Genomic DNA, 21895 nt, shown 5'->3' on the forward strand with positions numbered 1-21895 from the left:
CCCAGGCTCTGGGATGGGGTGGCCATCTGCCTCGGCCAGTTGGTGATGAGGGAAGGAAGTTGGGAAGAAGAAGAGTAGTTATTTTTAACCACTCTGGTTTAAAATTAAATTTAGAAGCCCAATTGAAATGAATATTTTGAAGCCAATTTAAGAGTTTCTTGCATAATCACATGCACGTGTCAGTTGATTTAGCGTGCACATGAGAACCCTACGATGACATTTTGGCTCCTCAGTTTGCATGTTTTTGAAGCTGCTGACGATTGCTTCATCCATCTCTGGGTTTCTTGACCACATTAAGAGTATTGGAGAGTCCCACCTGTCATGGAGTTCATTGTATACTGTCAGGGCGAGTAGTTCAATGTTCTCCAAGGACATTTTGTACTTTTTGACAAAATTTTGTTCCAGATCTTCTGGAAAAGCCTCTCTACAATAAACTCTGATGCTACTGGATTCATTGTCATCGTCTCATTTCCTTCGCTCATGGCGTGCATTACCAGATCTTGGTCACATTCTTTACAACTTCCTGGTATTCTTCCCTGTCTTTAGAGACACTCAGTACTCTTGTGGTAATGCCACAGGTGTTGATGAAGATTGAGACGGTAATATTGTCAAGCTGTCCCTCAGATTAAAAATCAAAGGTTTTCTTTGCACTGTGTGTTTTGCAAGATCCTTGAGGATGGCCTTGCCACATTAAAATGCTGTCGTGGATAAATTCAAGTGTTTCTCCTCAACTTCAGGCCAGATTTTCTCAATCAGACGATGGCTGATGCAGTCAGGAGTGAGGCGCTTGTGAAGATCTGTATTGGAGGAGACTTTTTTGGCCAGTAAACCACCAACTGAATAACCCAGCTGACGCGCACCTTTTTCTGCAGCTTCAGTGTCTTTTCCAGTGCTGATATTTCAGCTGGTTGGTCTCATCTTTGAATACAAACTGCACTTCTTCTAACATTCTTTGTCCTGTTCAGTTTGTTTCTTTGCGTCCTCTACCATGGTCTTCTCAACTTTGTCGACAACAACTTTGAGGAGGAATCTGGGTTGCCGTGTCTTTGTCTCTGTCTAGCCTCGGTAATTCTTCTGTCTGCTTGTCACTTTTTCCTGCATTTCTTTTGTGTCCTTCATCACTTTCTGCTCTTCCAGGACTTATTTTCTTCCTCCTCGACCTGCAGGTCGCCCAGTGTACTCTTGGCAGAGTGCACACTAATTCTGGTTTTGGTTGTGATCGCTCAGTTTTGACAGTTAAGCTACGGTGTTACAATGAATCAGACATTCAGATATGACTGAGGGTAGCAGAACAAAATCTCATCCAGTGAATCGCTCGTGACTATAAGTAAGAAACGTGCTGGTCCAGTGCGGGTTCACCTGCTATTTATGGACTTGAGTTGACTGTGACGTCACGGCCTGGTTCTCTTGCCTTTCATTGTTGAAACCGGCCCCGCCCACAACAACGTTCCCTATTGGCTGACTGAAAATACGTAACGCCCAGAAAGAACGGGCTTCCAGAGTTTCTGACGTCATGGCCCGATTCTCCCCTTTAATGTTTGAAATAGGCCCGAAAACCATTTCACCACTTACGCAAAAGCTCTTCTCTGTGGTAGAAACCTTTATTTCCACGCTCCTTCACTTCCATCCGCCTCTGTCACGTCTTTTGCCACTCTGAGATTATTGCCTGTGGTCCTGTGCTTACTCATAATATTTTAAACAAGCGGGCGAACTGATCTATTAATGTTTCCGACACACAGTTTACTTCTAACTGCGCTGATTTTCTACAATGAAAAAATGACGTCTTCGTTTTTTGTGTGTTATATATATAATGAAAAAAGCTGAACTCTCCTCTGTTTAGAAACGAATGCATTTTTAAATCAACCTTAAAACCAACCACACCGATAAAAGCGATTTGCTGTTTTAATAACGTTTAATTACCACTGCATGAGCTCATCTTGTGTTACATCCTTAAGAGAGAGACCTGCGGCTGCCTCCTTCCTTTGCTCCTTGGTGTCTTTATCTGAGCATCACTTTTGCCTCCACTATGACGCCCCTGGTAGCAACATTAACTTTCAAGGCTGTTTACAATCAGACAAAATTGACCTCTTTGTGTAAATACACAGACGGATTCGTGAGCTCAGAGTTACTGACTAACATCTACACTGTAAAATGTAATATTGTGTTTAATTAAAAATATTAAATAGGCTGAACTCAATTTTTATCAATTTGTTATTAGAACTCAATTTAAATAAGTTACCAGTACTTTTTATGCAAAAATGCTGATAAACTACATTTATTTGAGTTGTCTTAACTTAGAAAAACTAAGTAAGCTGGAAGTTTTGCTTCTCAGTGCGGAAGGATGAAAGATGTGTTTTGAAAATGCCACGTGACTACCGTCCTCCTCCCTCTCGGATCAGTCCGCATGTTCACGGTGCATTTTTTATGGAATATGTTGAGCAAACCTGGAGAAGCGTCAGCTCAAGATATTATTGTTGTCATTGCTGTGGATCTTTACCTGATACACTGACTTGGTGAGTAAATGTTTACTCTTATTCAAACTGATTTTGTGGCTTCTCTTAGTTTAGCACCAGGTTTAAAATCTTGCTAGCTAGTTAGTGTTAGCCTAGCGTTGCTGCTGCCGCTGGGCTCGTCTTACTTAAAATTAACACCACAGCCTTAAAAACCTTACATAAAACTATGTGGTGAAATTTTCTGTTGATTGTTTGAAATAAATAAGTGAGATAAGAGCCCAGACAAAATTCTTCGGGAGGTGCAGCCGTTAGGGGTGGGTAGGTGTGGGATGTGGGGGGTGGATAACAGAGCTCTCCGAAAACGTGGAAGCACTTTTGCAAATATGTGATATTTTGATAAATTAAGTAGATATTTGAGCATTACATAGCTACATTGTCGCCTGAAAATATCTTAAAAGGTTATTTTGTGACCCAGAAAGGGTAGTCTGGGGAAAAGGAGGATCGCATTTGTCGGCCACGGTTGTCGGAGCCTGTGCGTACTTGTAAGCGCGGCAGTGGCGGAGGAGCGCCGCTGAAAAACTTATTACTTTTTCTGGGTCACAAAATAAACTTTTAAGATATTTCAGGCGAGAATGTAGCTGTGTAAATTTCAAATATCTGCTCGATTTATCAAGACATCACATATTTGCAAAAATGCTCCGACGTTTTCGGAGACGTCTATGTTTTTTTTCATGCTTTGTGGCAGCTTTAGAACATCTGTGGCATCTATTAATGTCAAATCCTTTATTTAACAACATAAGCAAACTCTATGTTACAATGATTGCACAGCCATTAAGGATCAAATCAGTTTCTGAAAAATGTTCTGTTTTTTCTCCCTCTGCTTGCTTCTTACTGTCTTTGAGGCCGATCGGGACCAGCACTCCTGTTGTTGGACAGAAGACATCAACTCAGTGGTAAGTATTTTGGTTTTCCAATATATTAGCAACTGTCAGTGACATTTATATTAATCAGGCTGAACTTTAATCATACTTTAGATCAGCCTGTTTTACTTATTGTTTTGTTTGTGCTTTGGTTTGGGGAAGTTGTTTCTTTACTGATCTTTTCCTGTCTTCTGTTATTAGACTTGAGATATGACTGCACTATGCTGTTGCTGGTGACTCCAGTTAATTCTACAAGACATGCTGTGTAAGTAAACAAACAACAACAACAGTTTGGTCTGCATTTCTTGAAAGATCACATCCCCCAAACTTAGTTTAGAGGGTCTACACTGTATATAGTGAAGTCTGCAAGTTTTCTAACAGCAAAATCTGTTTTGTGCCCAAAATCATTTTGCACATCATTAGAATGAAAGTTATTGGCCATGTTTGCATAGCCCTTTTTTAAAATGATGCTTTCATGACATTATTGTGTGTTGGGTGGTGGTCAGGGCTATGCAGACTGACAATTTGGGACATTGAATGTCACCTCTCCGGTGGGGAGGGAGCCTGAAATTGTCTAAATTGGAGTCTGTTCTATACCAAATGCAGAAAAAAATGTTTTAAGAAAGCAATTAAGTTCATGTTCCAAAAAATATGATTGTTTGCTTGCAGGACAACAGGAGAGATGAGTCCTCCGTCACAGATGGTGTGGTCAGTGAAGATGGTCGCCTGCAGGTTCAAGCTCATTGCATCTCCAACCCACATCCACTGCCACTGTACTTAAGGGAAGTTAAAGACTTTCTTCTGCACCTACATTTGGATCACCTCGATCCATGATAGTCATTCAGGCAGTAATGCCTGGACTGGAAACAAGCATCCTTAAAATAATACAACATTCCAGCTCCTGTGTTGGAATGAAAAACAAATGTGTTGTTTAAATTAGAGACTGCACTTGTGACAGAACAATAAATATTTTATTTTGATTATATAAGTAATGTAAGTACAAAACAAACTTGTGGTAGACCTAAACTTATTTTCAGAATAATTACATCTGAGACTTTGTTTCATTGTAAAATTATAACAGTGATGGCAATATAATTGTTTGTTGTTCAGCAGATCAGTGTCCAGTATGTTGGCTGTTATACTTTGTTGTGTTTGAAAATAAAAGTTGGGCTCATTTTAACATCATTACAAAAATTGTTGTTAATTATTTTTAATCATATTCATGGTACCACAAATTGTTTTTTCATTTAGTTGAACTTAACATGTTTGTCAGTAGGTAAACAATTAGTATTGTACAGTCAGAAATATCAAGTTATTCTTAATACTGCAGACTTGCAATGTATAAGTTGTCCTAACAGTCATCTTAAGTAAGCTTTACTTAGTTTTTTTGAGGCAACGAGTTTCCATAATTTTTTTGAGTTCTGGGAACTAACAAGGCTGTACAGTGTACTCAAAATGAGTAAGTTGCCCTAACTTGGTCATCTTACGTAAACTTGATCCAATTTTTTTGAGTTCTGGGAACAAATGAGCTTGTACAGAGTACTCAAAGTAAATAAGTTGTCCTAACTTAGTCATTTTTAGCTAAGCTTTACTCAATTTTTTTGAGGCAACGAGTTTCCATAATTTTTTTGAGTTCTGGGAACTAATTAGATTTTACAGTGTACCTGTGTTACTCTTTCTTTCCCTGTCTCCTCAGAGCCTCCAGAAAGTGTCTCCATCAGCTTTGTAAACCACACTGGGATGATGTTTGAGAATCAGCAGTACACCCTGCAGTGTAGCGTACAGAACGTAGCTCCTGTTCAGAGCCTCACTGTGACCTTCTACAGAGGAAACACAGCACTGGGTCACCTACAGTCCAACAGTGAACAGAAGAAACCAGTGAATGAGACCTTTACTCTGAACATCACTCCCAGTAGAGAACATGATGGAGCCCAGTACTGGTGCGAAACCAAGCTGGAGCTGGGACCAGATGGACCACAGCGTCCCCCAGTGGTGACATCAGAAAAACTCCCTGCTATAGTTCACTGTGAGTCTGAGAGAAATAAAGACGTTCTTTGATCTGTTTCTCAGAGTTTGACATTTTGAGCATGATTCATGTCACTGGTTTGGTTTTGTGTCCTCGTGAGCGCTTTGAGGAAGAATCGAAACAGTAAAGAAATAGTGTTTTGATTCTTCCTCATAGCGCTCATCACTGTTAATGAACAGGCTCTAAATAGCACCATCAACAAACTGCTGACTGACACAAGCTGATGAACATAGTGGAGGATTTAGCTGTTTACCAGTAAAATGTTTCCCTCAGAAGTTTGTGGAAAGCCAGAATAGACGTAAACTTTGTTTGTGAATATTAAAAAATAATAATAGTAATTGTGTTTAAATCCTAAATGATAAAAGGTCGGCTTTACTATTTGTTTAAATGTGGAATCAATACAGAGTAACAAATATGCAATAAAAGAATAAGTGTATTTAAAGCCACTCCAGAAGAATTAATCATGATTTGTCTCCTTTCAGTGTCATATGGGTTGAACAATTCTCTTACTTCTCTGAACTGTCAGACTGACCTCTTACTGTCATGCTACGTGTAATTTAAACTTTATGTCAGATGTTTAGTGTGGCGAGCATCAACCTGTAAAGTAAGTAGAGCAGTTAAACATCATGAAGTGGACAAACTGACAACAGAGTATAGCAGCACAAAGTGAAAATAAAGTACAGTGGGCTGAACTGTCGACAGTACTTTCTGTTGTATATTACACCAGAAATGTGTTTTAATTTATAAATTATTTTGATTTTGCTGAAATTTTGCTTCGTATTTTTAATCTCTATCAATAATCACACAGATGGGCCTGAGCTAAAGGAGCCACCAAATCCAGATGTGATCACAATCACAGAAGGAGACACTCTACACCTGAACTGCTCCTCTGTGGGAAACCCCAGCCCCTCATACACCTGGACACTTCCAACAAATAGTCCTTCCTACAGTGGCAGCGTTCTCACTATTAAATCTGTCGGCTTTGAGCATGAAGGACAGTATATCTGCACTGTGAGCAACACAGTAGGGACTGTCACCAAGGAGTTTAACATTGATGTACAAGGTGAGTGTTGTCAGATACTTCCTGGAAAACGAGTCACTGAAGTTCAATCACAATATTACTTCACAAATTAAGTTCATTGTGAGTGTTTTGGTGTTTTTAGTTTGCCTGGTATAAATGATTCTCCTTTCCTTTCTTTACCCAACCCCCGACCCCACCTCAACCCAATTCTACAGTCAACTCCATCCCATATATAATAGCTGGGATGATACTGGGAGCTCTGGTCCTTGTCGGACTGTCAGTGGGATGCTACTGCAAACACAACTGAATGGGACACAGCAAACTCAGTAAAATTATTGTTAGTAACAGCTGAAGAAATGACTGGTTAAAATACTTGATGAATGGTTAATATGTATTTTCGATACTGATTCTGATGAGCAGCTTGTAACTGTCTATCTTCTGTAAGTAGACTTGCTGTTTGGAAAAAGCACATTTCCAAGGGAAGGTCTCCCCATTTTTCTATCTTTTTGTTTAAATGTGGTGTTCAAACTGGGCCCACGGGGTCTTTGAGGGTCTCTGCTAAATAAATGTCCCCTCTGTTCTTCACCTGTTTGCTGATTCTCTTCTTAATCATTCTCTGCTTGATAATGCAGGCTATTTTCACTCAAACGTAAAATCCTTAATACAGCTCATAGGTATTCTCTCGATCTCATACATTACTTCACAATGTCTGCACATTTTCTTGGGATTATTCAATAATGCCACTTTTCCTCTTGAGTTGAATTGTATAAGAGTTGTTTTTGGAATAAAATGTGTCCTCATTGCTCAGCATCTTGAATTTTATGTCCTTTTCTATTCAAAATGCAACATAAAAGGGACTTTTAGTCATTATAGCTCACAAAGTTTGCTTTGTTTGTTTGTAATGCTGATAAGCAGCAGATTATGTATCCGATTCAATTCCATCATACTCCTGTATCCATGTGTATCCACCCTCAAGCCTTGTCCTCTGTTCTGTTTTGCTTCTGGACACTTGCTTCAGTTCCCTCGTCTCACCGTCATTCAGTTCAGTTGGTGTTATGCATATGTTCTGTGTCTCTGGAAATATTGCCGTTAATCATTCATGTGTTTTATATTCTATACAGTCAGACTTCATTGAAACGGTAAGATTGATCTTATTCACTTTTTGGGGATCGTGTTCAAACTCCTGTCACTGCTAGGATCTCCTTCCTCTATGATGGGTCATCAGATACTTTTTCTTACTGTGGACCCATTGTCATTTTTTTTATAGTAGATAGTAAATAAAGAGAACTTCTCTGTCATTTAGTTGTTTATCTTTTACTTAATTACTTTGCTAAAGCATGAACAGCTATAAGAGAAGTTCATCCTGTAACACTTTAAGAAACAGTTAAAAGTCCAAAATGTTTCTCTCCTGGCATTCAACAGCTGTCAAACCTTTTTGTAAACCTCAAAGTCTTTTTCATCTTGATTCACATTTCTGCTCTTATTCACAAACACTTTGTTATTTGACCTCCACCAGTTTCCAGTCTCTGTAATAGATCTGTCCTTCTGATGGCCTTGTGAGGATTATCACCACTTCTGGTTTAACTCTCCTTGCCTCTGATGGCCCTCAGGCTTTATTCGAGGCTTTGTCTTGTCTCTCCTGACATCTTCAAGTCTTCCTCAAGCCTTTTTGCAATCAGTTTCAATCTGTATCCTTCTCAGTAACTTTTCCTCACCACATTATGTCAGTCTGTCTTTAACATTGAGCTGCAGCTAATGTCATATGACTTATTTTTCTCAGAGGTGTTTCTCCCTGCCACGGTATGACTGGTCTTATTTTTGGTGGGGGTGACTCCACTTTGCTCTGTAGCTTCATCAGAGTTCAATCAGCAGCTACTTCCTTACTTACATCTTTTCCTTTCTTTTCAACTCTTGTCAGTCACTCAGTGTTTAAATTCTTAGTGTTTTTAAAAACTGCTTCTCAGGTGGGGTATTAGCCCCTAAATTATGCTGAGGTCACACTTTTGGAATAGGTGCTGCTATTTCTGCAACCAGATTTCCTCATCCAATATTTAATAACTGAGCTGCTGGTCATCATCAAGCTATTTGGCGTACATCAGTTTTGACTCTGATGTCATCTTTTTACCTCAAAACAGTCCAGGTAAGCCATGACATCGAGCTGGTGGTGGTAACAAACCATTTTTATTCTCATTTCTGTTCATCTTTACAAAAACTTTGTTCTCTAAACTTTGTATAATAGCCTCTCCTGGCCTCCAATTACCTCTTAGCCTTATTATAGGCTCTCTTCTTATCTCTCTTTATGGACTGATAGCTCTCAAGCCTTTCTTTCCTTGCTGACTTCATTACTATATTCCAGTCATTTCTTGCCCACCTTGTGTGAGCCAATCAGCTCCCATTCCATATACTTTAAATCTCATTGCTCTTCTGTCATCCTGCCTGTCAGACTCTCATTTGTGTAACCTTTGTCTCACCGCTTTCCCTCGGAGCTCCATCCAAGCCTCCATCTTCATCTCTGGGGGAGTCCCATCCTAACTCCTATCACTGCTGCGATCCTGTTGTGATTTGATGGGTCATTGGCATTTAATCATCAAACTGCGCATCTGTGTATCTTTGCCTCAATAAATGTTTTGCTGATGCCTTTGGTTTATTTGTTCAGCTTAAGTACAAATTTCAAATTTCTAGTTTAGTTATTTCATTTCAGATTCTGGTGTTTACTTGTGATGGGCACTAAACAATGTCAACCTTTGGTTATAATGGACGATACATATTTTCCACTGGTGGCTACATCATTTTAAACAAACCAGCCAAACTGCACAGTCCTTTAAATCTATACAACAAGGTTTCTAGAGACCATCTAAAGCAGAGTTGGGCAATTAATTTAACATGACAAACTGGATCGCATCACTAAGCTGAACTCACTTCTGTTCAATATTAATTTGATCTTTTTTCAAAGTGTTGGTGAGAGTAGAGGCCACAGTTAGGCAATTAAAGATAAAACAGACAGTGTTAAACGATATTCACCAAAATAACTGTGAACAACATTTGCCTATTGTTATTACATTTCAAAGACCATTTTTATATAGAGCCTTTTGTCAACCCTAACTGAGCCAGCAAGGGTTCAGCTGATGTTTTCCACCCATTTGACTAGAGCTCAAAGCCTTTCCACTACCAGGCCAGCTCACCTGAGTGTCATCAACCCTATGAGCTGCAGTATAAATGGACCAGCTCTGCTATATTATCTGCCTCTCAAGAGTGGTAACCAGACTCAGTCGTACATGTACAATAACAATAATGGGCTATTCTATTGTATTCTAAAGATTGAAAGATTGCCACCCTTAGGAGGAAGCTCATTTCCACCACTTGTATCCACGATCTCGTTCTTTTGGTCACAACCTACAGCCCGTGACCATAGGTGAGGGTAGGGATGTAGCTCAACCAATATATTGATACGATCTGGTGCAGAGTCTGCATCACTGCACCAATCCATTTGTCGATCTCCCGCTCCCTTCTCCCGTCACTCGTGAACACACCATGATATACAAAAACACGTCTCCAATTGGGGCAGGAACTCGTCCCTGACCTGGAGTGGGCACTCCACCTTTTTCCAGTTGCAGACCGTGGCCTCAGATTAGGAGGTGCCGATTCTCATTCCCAGCGCTTTGCACTCGGCTGCACTCCAGTGTGAGCTGGAGGCCGTCACCTGATGAAGCCAACAGAACAACATCATCTTTGAAAAGCAGAGATGAAATTCTGAGACCACCCAAGTGGAAGCTTTCCTGGCCTAGAGTGTTCTGGTGCCCTGTGGACTTACGGACACCCTTATGTTACAACATAGTGTTTGCACAGAAGTCCAGTAACAGAACACCGCTCGGGTTCAGGTCTGGGAGGCCGTTCCTCTCATTCACGCCCCTCCAGTCTCACTCATGTTTCCCACATGAGCGTTGAAGTCTCTAAGTAGGACGACAGAGTCCTCAAGTGGAGCACCCTCAAGAACCCCGTCCAGGGATTCCAGGAAGGCCAGGTACTCAGGCACAAACAACAGTCAGGAGCTGTTTCTCAAGGCGCAGGAAACACACCCACTCAAAACCCCAACGTACAGGGAGATACTCAGATACCCACCCAGCCCACCGCCTTTCATTATTGCAATAAGATCATGATGGTGTAGGCATTTGATTACTAAAGGGAGGTGTTGAGACATCAGGTCATATACCAACATGAAATTCTTTCCTTTTTGTTACTATATTTTATCTTTTCAACTGTGTAAAGTATAAAACAAAGTTTTTAATGAAATTGTGACCATGTGCATCTTGTTTCACTACCTGATTAGTTCTTTTATAATGTGAGAAAAACAAAATACAGTACACAGGCAACAGATTTATTCAATAAAACAGACGGAACGTGATCCAGCACTAAAAGCTATGTAATGCAATATGTAAACTGCTTTTTCCACAAACATTTGCTTCAGTTGCATGCTGTGTGAAAAGCTCTGCTGGTTTTAAATGTGATCACTGGACAGAGAGAGAGGTGGTGTTTATGGTGTCCAAGATAACAGGATCTATAGCTTCTCGTGCCAGTGAAGGCTGCTCAGTCTGAGCAATTCAGGTGAACCTTGGAAATGACCAGAAATCTTCATTTTTCTGATCTTTGGTGTCAGCAGACCCGGGCAGATGTGGTTAGAGATTCATCTCCCAAACTGACTCTCTAGTCAGAGTTTCCAGAACATACGGCTCTGTCTCTACACATCCAGCTGAGCGCATGCTGTGTATGTCTAATTTTAAGGTTTACTTTTTAACACTCAGATTACTTTAATAAATGCTTTGTATGTCAGAGGGAAAAATGGATTTCAATGAAGCTTAAAAGAAGAGATATAAGTGATATGTCTGCAAATCTGCATATTCACTGTGAACCACTGTTTGTTCATTTTATCTCGTGTTTTGTTTTGTTGTTCTTCATTTTGTCATTTTTCCATTATGTGTTTTATCCTATTGTAAAGTGTCCTTGGGTGTCTTGAAAAGCGCTTTATAAATAAAATGTATTATTATTATTATTATTATCATCATTATTATTATGTGAGGGTTTTTCTATCCTAGTAGTTTCAGCATCTGAACAGACTAGAACCAGTCAAGGGCTGACTTACAAAACTGCTGTTCTTACGTTTTCCCTAATGCCCTGTTAAAAAGGTGTAACGCTCCATACTTACTCACATTATGTAAAGTCAGTTGAAAAAAAAAATTCTTCAGGGGGATACATGGGAACCTCCCCAGGAAGCAGACCTGACCTGCCTCTGTCGGGCTTCCTGTTTGGTGATTTTACGACACTCACTTTCACTTTCACTGAAGGCATGGCTGTTATAATAAAACAAGCGGATGCACTGCTGAAAAAAAACAAACAGCCTTCACTGCCAGCATTGTTCTCTGCAACAGAAAAGCAAAACAGGAAACTCAGAGCCCATTTCCTTTCGAGCCACCTTTGGACTTCATGTTTGATCATTTTCTTCATCACATTTGATTTCAAAAAATCTAGCTGGGACAATGTTTATGCATTTTATTCTTCTGGTTTCCTACTCACTTACTTTTCTGTGCACCCACCAAGTGTCCAGCTTTGGTAAGTGAAATGTTTTCCAGCTATAAAAAGATAAACAGACTGTTTATACCATAAAAATTTATTGCTTCGTTTCTTATTTCATATCATACAGCTGCTAAATGTTGATGAACACTGATGAACTCAGAGGCATTTTTTACAAGTAATTTAATGAAGGATTAAATATTTATTTGAAGGCAACATGAGAAACTGGATCTGTTGTGGAGGGCAGCACCAATAATCTGAATTCAGTTATGCTCAGGATTAATTTACTCTATGTATAAAGTGCTGCTGGTAAGAGCAGATGTTACAGTTAGAAAATCAAAAGGTGAAATAGATAGCATTAGTAGTAGTAATAATAATAGTAATTATTAATAGTAATAATAGTAATTTTATCAGTATTTAGCCAATATTACCCAATACAGCTAACAAGAAAATGAGCACATTTTTGTCAAATTTCAAAGACTTTTCATTTTTTACAAAGTGCTGTTGCTATTGTGTTTGCAGTTTAATTTATCTGCAGTTTTTCACCTGTTTTCTTGTTCCGTCTGTTTTGGGATTGAACAACTGCATTAAAGTCAGACTGAACACTGTCAAACGCTGGAAATTCTGTATCTGGATTTGTTAAACTTCATACTGAGAGTGTTTGTTCACATATGAAGGTAGATCCAAAAGAACAAATAATAAAAATCCAGCAGTGATGGGGAGGGAAAGAACTAAATGGTAGCGACGCACCCCAGGAAATATTACATTAACCAATACAAAGGTTTTACCGGTTGCCAAGGCACACAGGCTTGTTATTGACAGGCTAATCAAAAAAATTAAAAAATTAAAATAATTTTATTAAACAAAATATGGAGCTGAAACAAGAAAACAGTGAATTAAGTGGCAGGACCTAAAACAATTAAAAGATCACCCTTTATTACCAAGCATGGCTTATAAGATTCAAAGATTCACTGCCACTATATTGCCTTAGTGAAAACAGCAGCTCAACAAACTACTTAACAGACCTCATGGTGGGATCCAACTCACCACCCTTTAACAGCCAAACAATCGCCAGGGGAAAATGAACCCGATCAGCATCGCTGTGGCGGGGCTGTGATCGTTGCTACCGTCTATCCATCCATCATGACGGGAATGAGAACCAAATGTCAGGAGCCTTTGAATAGGCTACAGCTGCTCCTTATAACCAATAACCTAGTCGAGGGTTCATGCAGCTTATACAGCTTGAACAAACTTCTACAAACTCTAACCCAATATATTATTTGTTTATTTAATTAAATAAATAAATAAATGAATACAAATTAAAATTGCAATGCATTTTTATCTCAAATATAAGATTGTTTATCTTATTTAGTAATGCCACACTTTGGGACTTGATGCTTTTATTATTAGTCTTAGATATTTAATTATTTCCTGATATCTCATTTTATCAAATTAATCAACAAAGTTTCAGTAGAACAGCTTAAGTGCTTCTTGGAATTGGTTCTCCAAAATCGCTGGACCTCTTCTGGAGTGATGGAAAAAAATTCTTCCTAAAGATGTTTCTTCATTTGGTGTTTTGCTGATGGCCCAAAATCAGACAATAGGTTTCTGCAGACAGGTTCATGTTTTCCTTACATTCATTTCCCTCTTCAGGCAACTTTTCTTTTCAAAGTTTTCTTCTGGTTTGCTTTTTTGTTAAAAAAAAAACAAAAAACTGAACCTTGAATCTTCCCGGACTTTCAGTTTCCAGTTTCACCATTTGATCAATTAATTTCTCCTCTTGTTTATCAACTTTATCCAAGTTGATCTACCCAGTAACAACATTTGATGTGTTTCTTACAGATCCTAGCTGCACAGAGTTTCCTGTGTTCACTCCATCTGCACTGGTAGTGAAGTACGGTGACCCAGCCAATGTTACATGTGATGTATGTCAGAAGGACTGCAGGGGAGATTCTTTTGGTTTGGAGACACCTGTAGGAGAAGTTAGACAAAATGGAACCACGATGATCTGGACGGTTGACAGACTGACTGAATGGGACACATATCTCATCTGTTATTATAACACTGATGATGGTGATCAGTGTACTAGCACTGTGGATATAACCATCTACCGTAAGTATACTTACCTTAGAATGTGAGACGTTCTAGTGAACTTTACATCATTTGTAATCTAAATTTGACCTCTTTGTGTAAATACACAGTTAGATGGATTCATGCTCTCAGCAGTTACTGACTAACATCTATCTGTGTTACTCTTTCTTTCCCTGTCTCCTCAGAGCCTCCAGAAAGTGTCTCCATCAGCTTTGTAAACCACACTGGGATGATGTTTGAGAATCAGCAGTACACCCTGCAGTGTAGCGTACAGAACGTAGCTCCTGTTCAGAGCCTCACTGTGACCTTCTACAGAGGAAACACAGCACTGGGTCACCTACAGGCCAACAGTGAACATAAGAAACCAGTGAATGAGACCTTTACTCTGAACATCACTCCCAGTAGAGAACATGATGGAGCCCAGTACTGGTGTGAAACCAAGCTGGAGCTGGGACCACCTACATCACAGCGCCCTCCAGTGGTGACATCAGAAAAACTCCCTGCTATAGTTCACTGTGAGTCTGAGAGAAATAAAGACGTTCTTTGTTCTGTTTCTCAGAGTTTGACATTTTGAGCATGATTCATGTCACTGGTTTGGTTTTGTGTCCTCGTGAGCGCTTTGAGGAAGAATCGAAACAGTAAAGAAATAGTGTTTTGATTCTTCCTCATAGCGCTCATCACTGTTAATGAACAGGCTCTAAATAGCATCATCAACAAACTGCTGACTGACACAAGCTGATGAACATAGTGGAGGATTTAGCTGTTTACCAGTAAAATGTTTCCCTCAGAAGTTTGTGGAAAGCCAGAATAGAAGTAAACTTTGTTTGTAAACATTAAAAAATAATAATAGTAATTGTGTTTAAATCCTAAATGATAAAAGGTCGGCTTTACTATTTGTTTAAATGTGGAATCAATACAGAGTCACAAATATGCAATAAAAGAATAAGTGTATTTAAAGCCACTCCAGAAGAATTAATCATGATTTGTCTCCTTTCAGTGTCATATGGGTTGAACAATTCTCTTACTTCTCTGAACTGTCAGACTGACCTCTTACTGTCATGCTACGTGTAATTTAAACTTTATGTCAGATGTTTAGTGTGGCGAGCATCAACCTGTAAAGTAAGTAGAGCAGTTAAACATCATGAAGTGGACAAACTGACAACAGAGTATAGCAGCACAAAGTGAAAATAAAGTACAGTGGGCTGAACTGTCGACAGTACTTTCTGTTGTATATTACACCAGAAATGTCTTTTAATTTATAAATTATTTCTATTTTGCTGAAATTTTGCTTCGTATTTTTAATCTCTATCAATAATCACACAGATGGGCCTGAGCTAAAGGAGCCACCAAATCCAGATGTGATCACAATCACAGAAGGAGACACTCTACACCTGAACTGCTCCTCTGTGGCAAACCCCAGCCCCTCATACACCTGGACACTTCCAACAAATAGTCCTTCCTACAGTGGCAGCGTTCTCACTATTAAATCTGTCGGCTTTGAGCATGAAGGACAGTATATCTGCACTGTGAGCAACACAGTAGGGACTGTCACCAAGGAGTTTAACATTGATGTACAAGGTGAGTGTTGTCAGATACTTCCTGGAAACGAGTCACTGAAGTTCAATCACAATATTACTTCACAAATTAAGTTCATTGTGAGTGTTTTGGTGTTTTTAATTTGCCTGGTATAAATGATTCTCCTTTCCTTTCTTACCCAACCCCCGACCCCACCTCAACCCAGTTCTACAGTCAACTCCATCCCATATATAATAGCTGGATGATACTGGGAGCTCTGGTCCTTGTCGGACTGTCAGTGGGATGCTACTGCAAACACAACTGAATGGGACACAGCAAACTCAGTAAAATTATTGTTACTGACAGCTGAAGAAATGACTGAATGGTTAAAATATATTTTTGATTCTGATTCTGATGAGCAGCTTGTAACTTTCTAGCTTCTAAGTAAACTTGTTGTTTGGAAAAAGCACATTTCCAAGGGAAGGTCTCCCCATTTTTCCATCTCTTTGTTTAAATGTTACAGGTGTCGTGGACTTTGTAAATAAAGGCTGCAAAACAGAAAAAAGCTGTGGTCAAGCTATTTATTACTGCCGCAGGAGAGCCAACACACACATCAAACATTACAGGTCAGAGTCATGCCAGCTCTGCTCTTGGGACGTCTCAGCTCCTCTTTTATACCCCCCACACACACAACTCTGTGTATCTTTTAGTTACAACAAGTTTCTGTCCCACGGGCTGTGGCTGGACAGAGAACAACTCCCACTATCTTTCCCAGGAAGCTCCTGGACTTGCGCTGAGTTTCATTCTTCTGACCAAAACAGTGAAACATCGTTACACCTAGCTAAGCAGTTTTGACGAGGTCTTACTGACACATGCACACTTTATCTAAGCATACAAAGGTTATACCAAATCCTACAGTGAGATTCTAAACACATAAAGAAAATGTGAGGATAAACAAGAATTTTCCATAACACAGGCATTCATGTTCTATTAGCAGTTGATGGGCAGTGGTGTTCAAACTGGGCCCACGGGGTCTTTGAGGGTCTCTGCTAGATAAATGTCCCCTCTGTTCTTCACTTGTTGGCTGATTCTGTCTTTAATCATTCTCTGCTTGATAATGCAGGCTATTTCACTCAGACATAAAATATTTAATGCATCTCATAATCTCATACATGACACTTCACAATGTCTGCACATTTTTCTCTGGATTATTCGATAATGCCATCTTTCCTCTTGAGTTGAATTAGATAAGGGTTCTTCTTGGAATAAAATGTGTCCTCACTGCTCAGTATCTTGAATTTTATGTCCTTTTCTATTCAAGACGCAACATAAAAGTTGCTTTTAGTCATTATAGCTCACAAAGTTTGCTTTGTTTGTTTGTAATGCTGATAAGCAGCAGACTATTCTTCATGTATCCGATTCAATTCCATCATACTCCTGTATCCATGTGTATCCACCCTCAAGCCTTGTCCTCTGTTCTGTTTGCTTCTGGACACTTGCTTCAGTTCCCTCGTCTCACCGTCATTCAGTTCAGTTGGTGTTATGCATATGTTCTGTGTCTCTGGAAATATTGCTGTTAATCATTCATGTGTTTTATATTCTATACAGTCAGACTTCATTGAAACGGTAAGATTGATCTTATTCACTTTTTGGGGATCCTGTTCAAACTCCTGTCACTGCTAGGATCTCCTTCCTCTATGATGGGTCATCAGATACTTTTCTTACTGTGGACCCATTGTAATGTTTATAGTAGATAGTAAATAAAGAGAACTTCTCTGTCGTTTAGTTGTTTATCTTTTACTTAATTACTTTGCTAAAGCATGAACAGCCATAAGAGAAGGACATGTGTAACACACCCAAAAAGATTCTAGGTCTGACCAACCGTCTCAGCCGTGGGCAAAAAGATGACAGTCAATAAAATTCTAAAAGATAATTTATTGACACAATACTCAAAAGATAAAAGATAAAACAGTCCAGTGTCCCATTTGCAAATCAAGTAAAAACACACAGTCCCAAGGCCAGAGCCAGCTACGCCACAATGCCAGTTGCACTCCACGTGTCGACTTCAACAGGGTTAGCAGTTGTCCTCTGAGACTCGCCACCCTGCAAGTAGATAGCCAGTGGTCACTCCAGCCTCTGCAACTCCGCTGCCCTTAGACTGTGGCATATAATAGGCCCTGGCCTGCACAGAGAGACAAAATTACACAGCAGTGTTTGTAGTGCGGGCTATAAGTAGACCAGTGTATCAGTGCAATCAATAACACCTGCCTCTAATTAGCCCAACCCCATTACAGCCATTGGCTCACCAAAAATGTGACACACACACACAACCACTCCCAACCCAGAGAAACTTTACACAATAATATGGAGCTGAAGTAATACAGGCACATTAGTCTACCATGTTACACATGCTCTAACATTAAGAAACAGTTAAAAGTCCAAAATGTTTCTCTCCTGGCATTCAACAGCTGTCAAACCTTTTTGTAAACCTCAAAGTCTTTTTCATCTTTATTCACACTTCTGCTCTTATTCACAAACACTTTGTTATTTCACCTCCATCAGCTTCCGGTCTCTGAAATCAAAGGGTAAATATGTACTAAATATGTTTTGCATCACTTTATGGACTTCACTCCAGTAGTTCTGAATATTCTTACAATCCCAAAATATATTGGTGTGCTGTTTCATAGCCACAGTTCCTCCAACATTCACAACTTCCATCATCATAATGCGCCTTTAAAGCTCCTTCCATATATGTGATTTTGTACTTTTCCACTGAAAAGAACAAATGTTTGCCATTCCTCTTCTGTAATCACCAGACCTCCCTCTTTCTCCCATCTTTCTCTTATATACTTTGAATAATTGCTGAGATCATGAAGACTTTTGTATATTTGTGAGATTACACCTTTCTTAATTTCTGACTTACAAGCATTTACAAAGAGTTGGATAAATGGCCTCGCTGTAGTTTAATGTTTCGAGTATAAAAGTTTCTTAACTGTAAGTATCTATAGTGGTCTTGGTTTTCTAGATGAAACGTTTGCTTTAAAGTTTGGAAACTCATAATTTCATCTTCCTTTACAATACCACATATCGAGGTAATTCCTTTATCTGTCCAGTTTTTAAAACTAGGGTCTGTTTGATTTGGTGTAAATTCCGAATCATATGCACACCATTTTAATATTTTATATCCTTCTCCAGCTTATTTTCTTTTACCACCATTTCCAAACCCCTAGTGTGGCCTTTACCCAAGGATTTCTTATTTTGGAAATGTAGTCCTGTAGATTTTTATCTGCTACAACTGCCTGTATATGCATATTGGTTATTGTTTTGCATTCAATTTCCTTCCATGCTGCTACATATGAGGGATCACACCAGTGCAACACTGCCCTGATCATTGCTGTATAGTACTTTTTTAAACATGGTAGGCCCCAGCCGCCGTTCTCTTTGGGCAGTTGTAATGTTTTGTATCGTATTCTGGGTCGTTTCCCCTACCATATAAATCTAGAGATCGTTTTATCCCGTTCAATCAAATCTTTTTGTTTAATCTGGAGTGGGAGGGTCTGAAACAAATATAAAATCTTGGTAAAACATTAATTTTGATGGTTTCTGTTCTAGAGCTTATGCTCAGACATGGGATATGATTCCATTTTGTAAGGTCCTCTTTGACTCTTTGATATAAATGGTTGTAATTTTGTCAAATAGTCTTTTGTATCTTTAGTAAGTGTTACCCCCAAATATTTAATTGAGTCTGTGTTCCATTTCAGTGGATGTGCTTGTTTGAGCTTTTCAGATGGACTATAATTGTAGGGAAGGGCTTCAGTTTGACTTAGATTCAGTTTATATCCTGTCATTGGGCCAATGTTTTTAAGACAGTTCATTACCTCCGGCAGAGACTCCTCAGGTGTTTTTAGGATCGTCATCGGCATAGCATGCTATTTTATGTTCCACATCATTTATTGTAATACCTGTGATTTTTCTGTTTTGCCTTATATATTGGGCTAGTGGCTCCAGAAATATAGCAAAGAGAAGAGGAGACCAGGCACAGCCTTGTCTCACTCCCCTCTCCAATGTTAGGGGTTGAGTTAGGTGACCAATAATCCTAAGCCTTGCAGTCGGGTTATCATATAATGCCTTTACATTATTTATTACCGGCTCATTAAAACCAAATTTATGCAGGACTCTATATAGGTATTGCCAACAAACAGAGTCAAATGCCTTTTCAGCATCAAGACTGAGGATCACAGCCTGCTCTGTATGTTGTTGTATATAGTTCATTATGTGGAAAGTGCGTCTTGTGTTATCCTGGGTTTGACGTTTATGTATAAAGCCAGCTTGATCATTATGTATGAGGTTAGGGAGAATTCTCTCCATTCGTTTTGCCATTATGGATGTATAGATACGGTAATCTACATTAAGTATGAAAACCGGCCTGTACGACCCACATTCTTTCTTATCCTTGGCCTCCTTCGGTATGAGAGATATAATTGGTTCTTTCCAGGTGGGTGGGATTTGTGCCTTTTCAAGTGCCCAATTGCATGTTTTTCTCAATATACGAATAAGATCCTCTTTGAATGCTTTATAAAATTCAGAAGTGAACCCATCACTTCCTGGCGATTTATTAGCTTTCAGGTTTGTTATGGCATTTTCTAATTCCTTTACTGTTATTTCAGAGGCTAGTTGTTTATTCTGGTCTTCACTCATGACAGGTAAATTGAGCCTTTCAAGAAATGTGTCCATTTGATCAATTCCGACATCCATAATTTTAAAAAAGAGTTATTTATAAAAAGTTTCAAAGACAGACCGGATCTTGTCCTGCTTACTTTCTATTGTGTTTTTCTGGGGATCTCTTATTTTGTATATTGTATTGTCTGCTTGATGTTTCTTAAGTTTCCATGCCAACAGTTTTGTGAATTTAGGGCCATTTTCATAATATCTTTGTCTAAAAAATAGCATCTTTTTTTCAGTTTCCTGAGTGTACATTAAGTTAATTTCATTTCTTAGTTTTTTAATTTGTTCTAGTGTAGTCGGGTTTTGGTTTTGTGCATGGCTGCTTTCTAGCTGGCTCAGCTGTTTTTGGGAGTCCTGTAGTTTTCCTGGTAGAGTCTCTTTTCCTTGTGGCAGCTGCAATGATTTTTCCTCTTAATACTGCCTTTGCTGCATCCCACAGTATCGGTGGGGACACCTCTCCATTATCATTTTCTTTCATGTACATTTGGATTCCATTGCTCATTTCTTTCCTACAATTAGCATCATTAAGTAGGCCGGGGTTAAATCTCCATATTGTATCTCTTTTGTTTCCCTCTAGGTCAACTACAATATGCATTGGGGCATGGTGGCTAAGATCTATTGTTCCAGTGTCTGAGTCGATAATTCTTGATCTGTCCCTGCTACATACAACGAAATAGTCTATTCTAGTATATGATGAGTGATGTGAGGAATAGTGGGTATATCTTCTTACATTAGGCAACATTTCCCTCCATACATCAATCAAACCCATGTCCTTCATCAACTCTTTCACTTTTTTACCAATTGTTTTTTTGGAGCCTGTTTGTTTTGATATATCAAGTTTTGGGTATAAATGTATATTCAGATCACCTCCACAGACCAGGAATCCTTTAGATCGGTTAATCATCAACTCTATTATCTTCTTGTAAAAAGAAAAAGTACTACCAGGTGGAATATATACGCTAATCAAAGTGACAACAGATCCTGGATTAAGTTACTCCTACTACAAACTATCACTGCTGCGATCCTGCTGTGATTTGATGGGTCGTTGGCATTTAATCATTAAATTGTGTATCTCTGTATCTTTGCCTCAATAAATGTTTTGCTGATGCCTTTGGTTTATTTTGTTCAGCTTAAGTACAAATTTCAAATTTCTAGTTTAGTTATTTCATTTCAGATTCTCATGTTTACTTGTGATGGGCACCATGTTCAAACAATGTCAACCTTTATTTATCGTCCATTATAACCAATCTCCACTGGTGGCTACATCATTTTAAACAAACCAGCAAAACTGCACAGTCCTTTAAATCTATGCAACAAGGTTTCTAGAGACCATCTAAAGCAGAGTTGGGCAATTAATTTAACATGACAAACTGGATCGCATCATTAAGCTGAACTCACTTCTGTTCAATATTAATTTGATCTTTTTTCAAAGTGTTGGTGAGAGTAGAGGCCACAGTTAGGCAATTAAAGATAAAACAGACAGTGTTAAACGATATTCACCAAAATAACTGTGAGCAACATTTGCCCATGAAACACACTATATTATGATATATTATGAAAGAACAGGTAACTATAGCTG

General features: G+C 39.0%; 2 protein-coding genes across 2 annotated transcripts; both read left to right on the top strand.

The window, feature by feature from the left end:
- The first annotated feature begins 2000 nt into the window (after positions 1–2000).
- LOC109200849 (vascular cell adhesion protein 1-like) lies at positions 2001–6771 on the top strand. The gene is made up of 4 exons (XM_019356407.2): positions 2001–2038; positions 5070–5399; positions 6208–6462; positions 6636–6771. Exons 2-4 carry the CDS (start codon positions 5114–5116, stop codon positions 6725–6727), a joined length of 633 nt encoding a protein of 210 aa, XP_019211952.1. The 5' UTR covers positions 2001–2038; positions 5070–5113; the 3' UTR covers positions 6728–6771.
- A 5021-nt stretch (positions 6772–11792) lies between these two features.
- LOC109200847 (vascular cell adhesion protein 1-like) lies at positions 11793–15853 on the top strand. The gene is made up of 5 exons (XM_025904979.1): positions 11793–12024; positions 13828–14097; positions 14262–14591; positions 15400–15654; positions 15818–15853. Exons 1-5 carry the CDS (start codon positions 11952–11954, stop codon positions 15844–15846), a joined length of 957 nt encoding a protein of 318 aa, XP_025760764.1. The 5' UTR covers positions 11793–11951; the 3' UTR covers positions 15847–15853.
- The last annotated feature ends 6042 nt before the right edge of the window (positions 15854–21895 follow it).

The sequence above is a fragment of the Oreochromis niloticus genome, unplaced genomic scaffold, assembly GCF_001858045.2.
Source record: "Oreochromis niloticus isolate F11D_XX unplaced genomic scaffold, O_niloticus_UMD_NMBU tig00007896_pilon, whole genome shotgun sequence".
Classification (NCBI taxonomy): Eukaryota; Metazoa; Chordata; class Actinopteri; order Cichliformes; family Cichlidae; genus Oreochromis; species Oreochromis niloticus.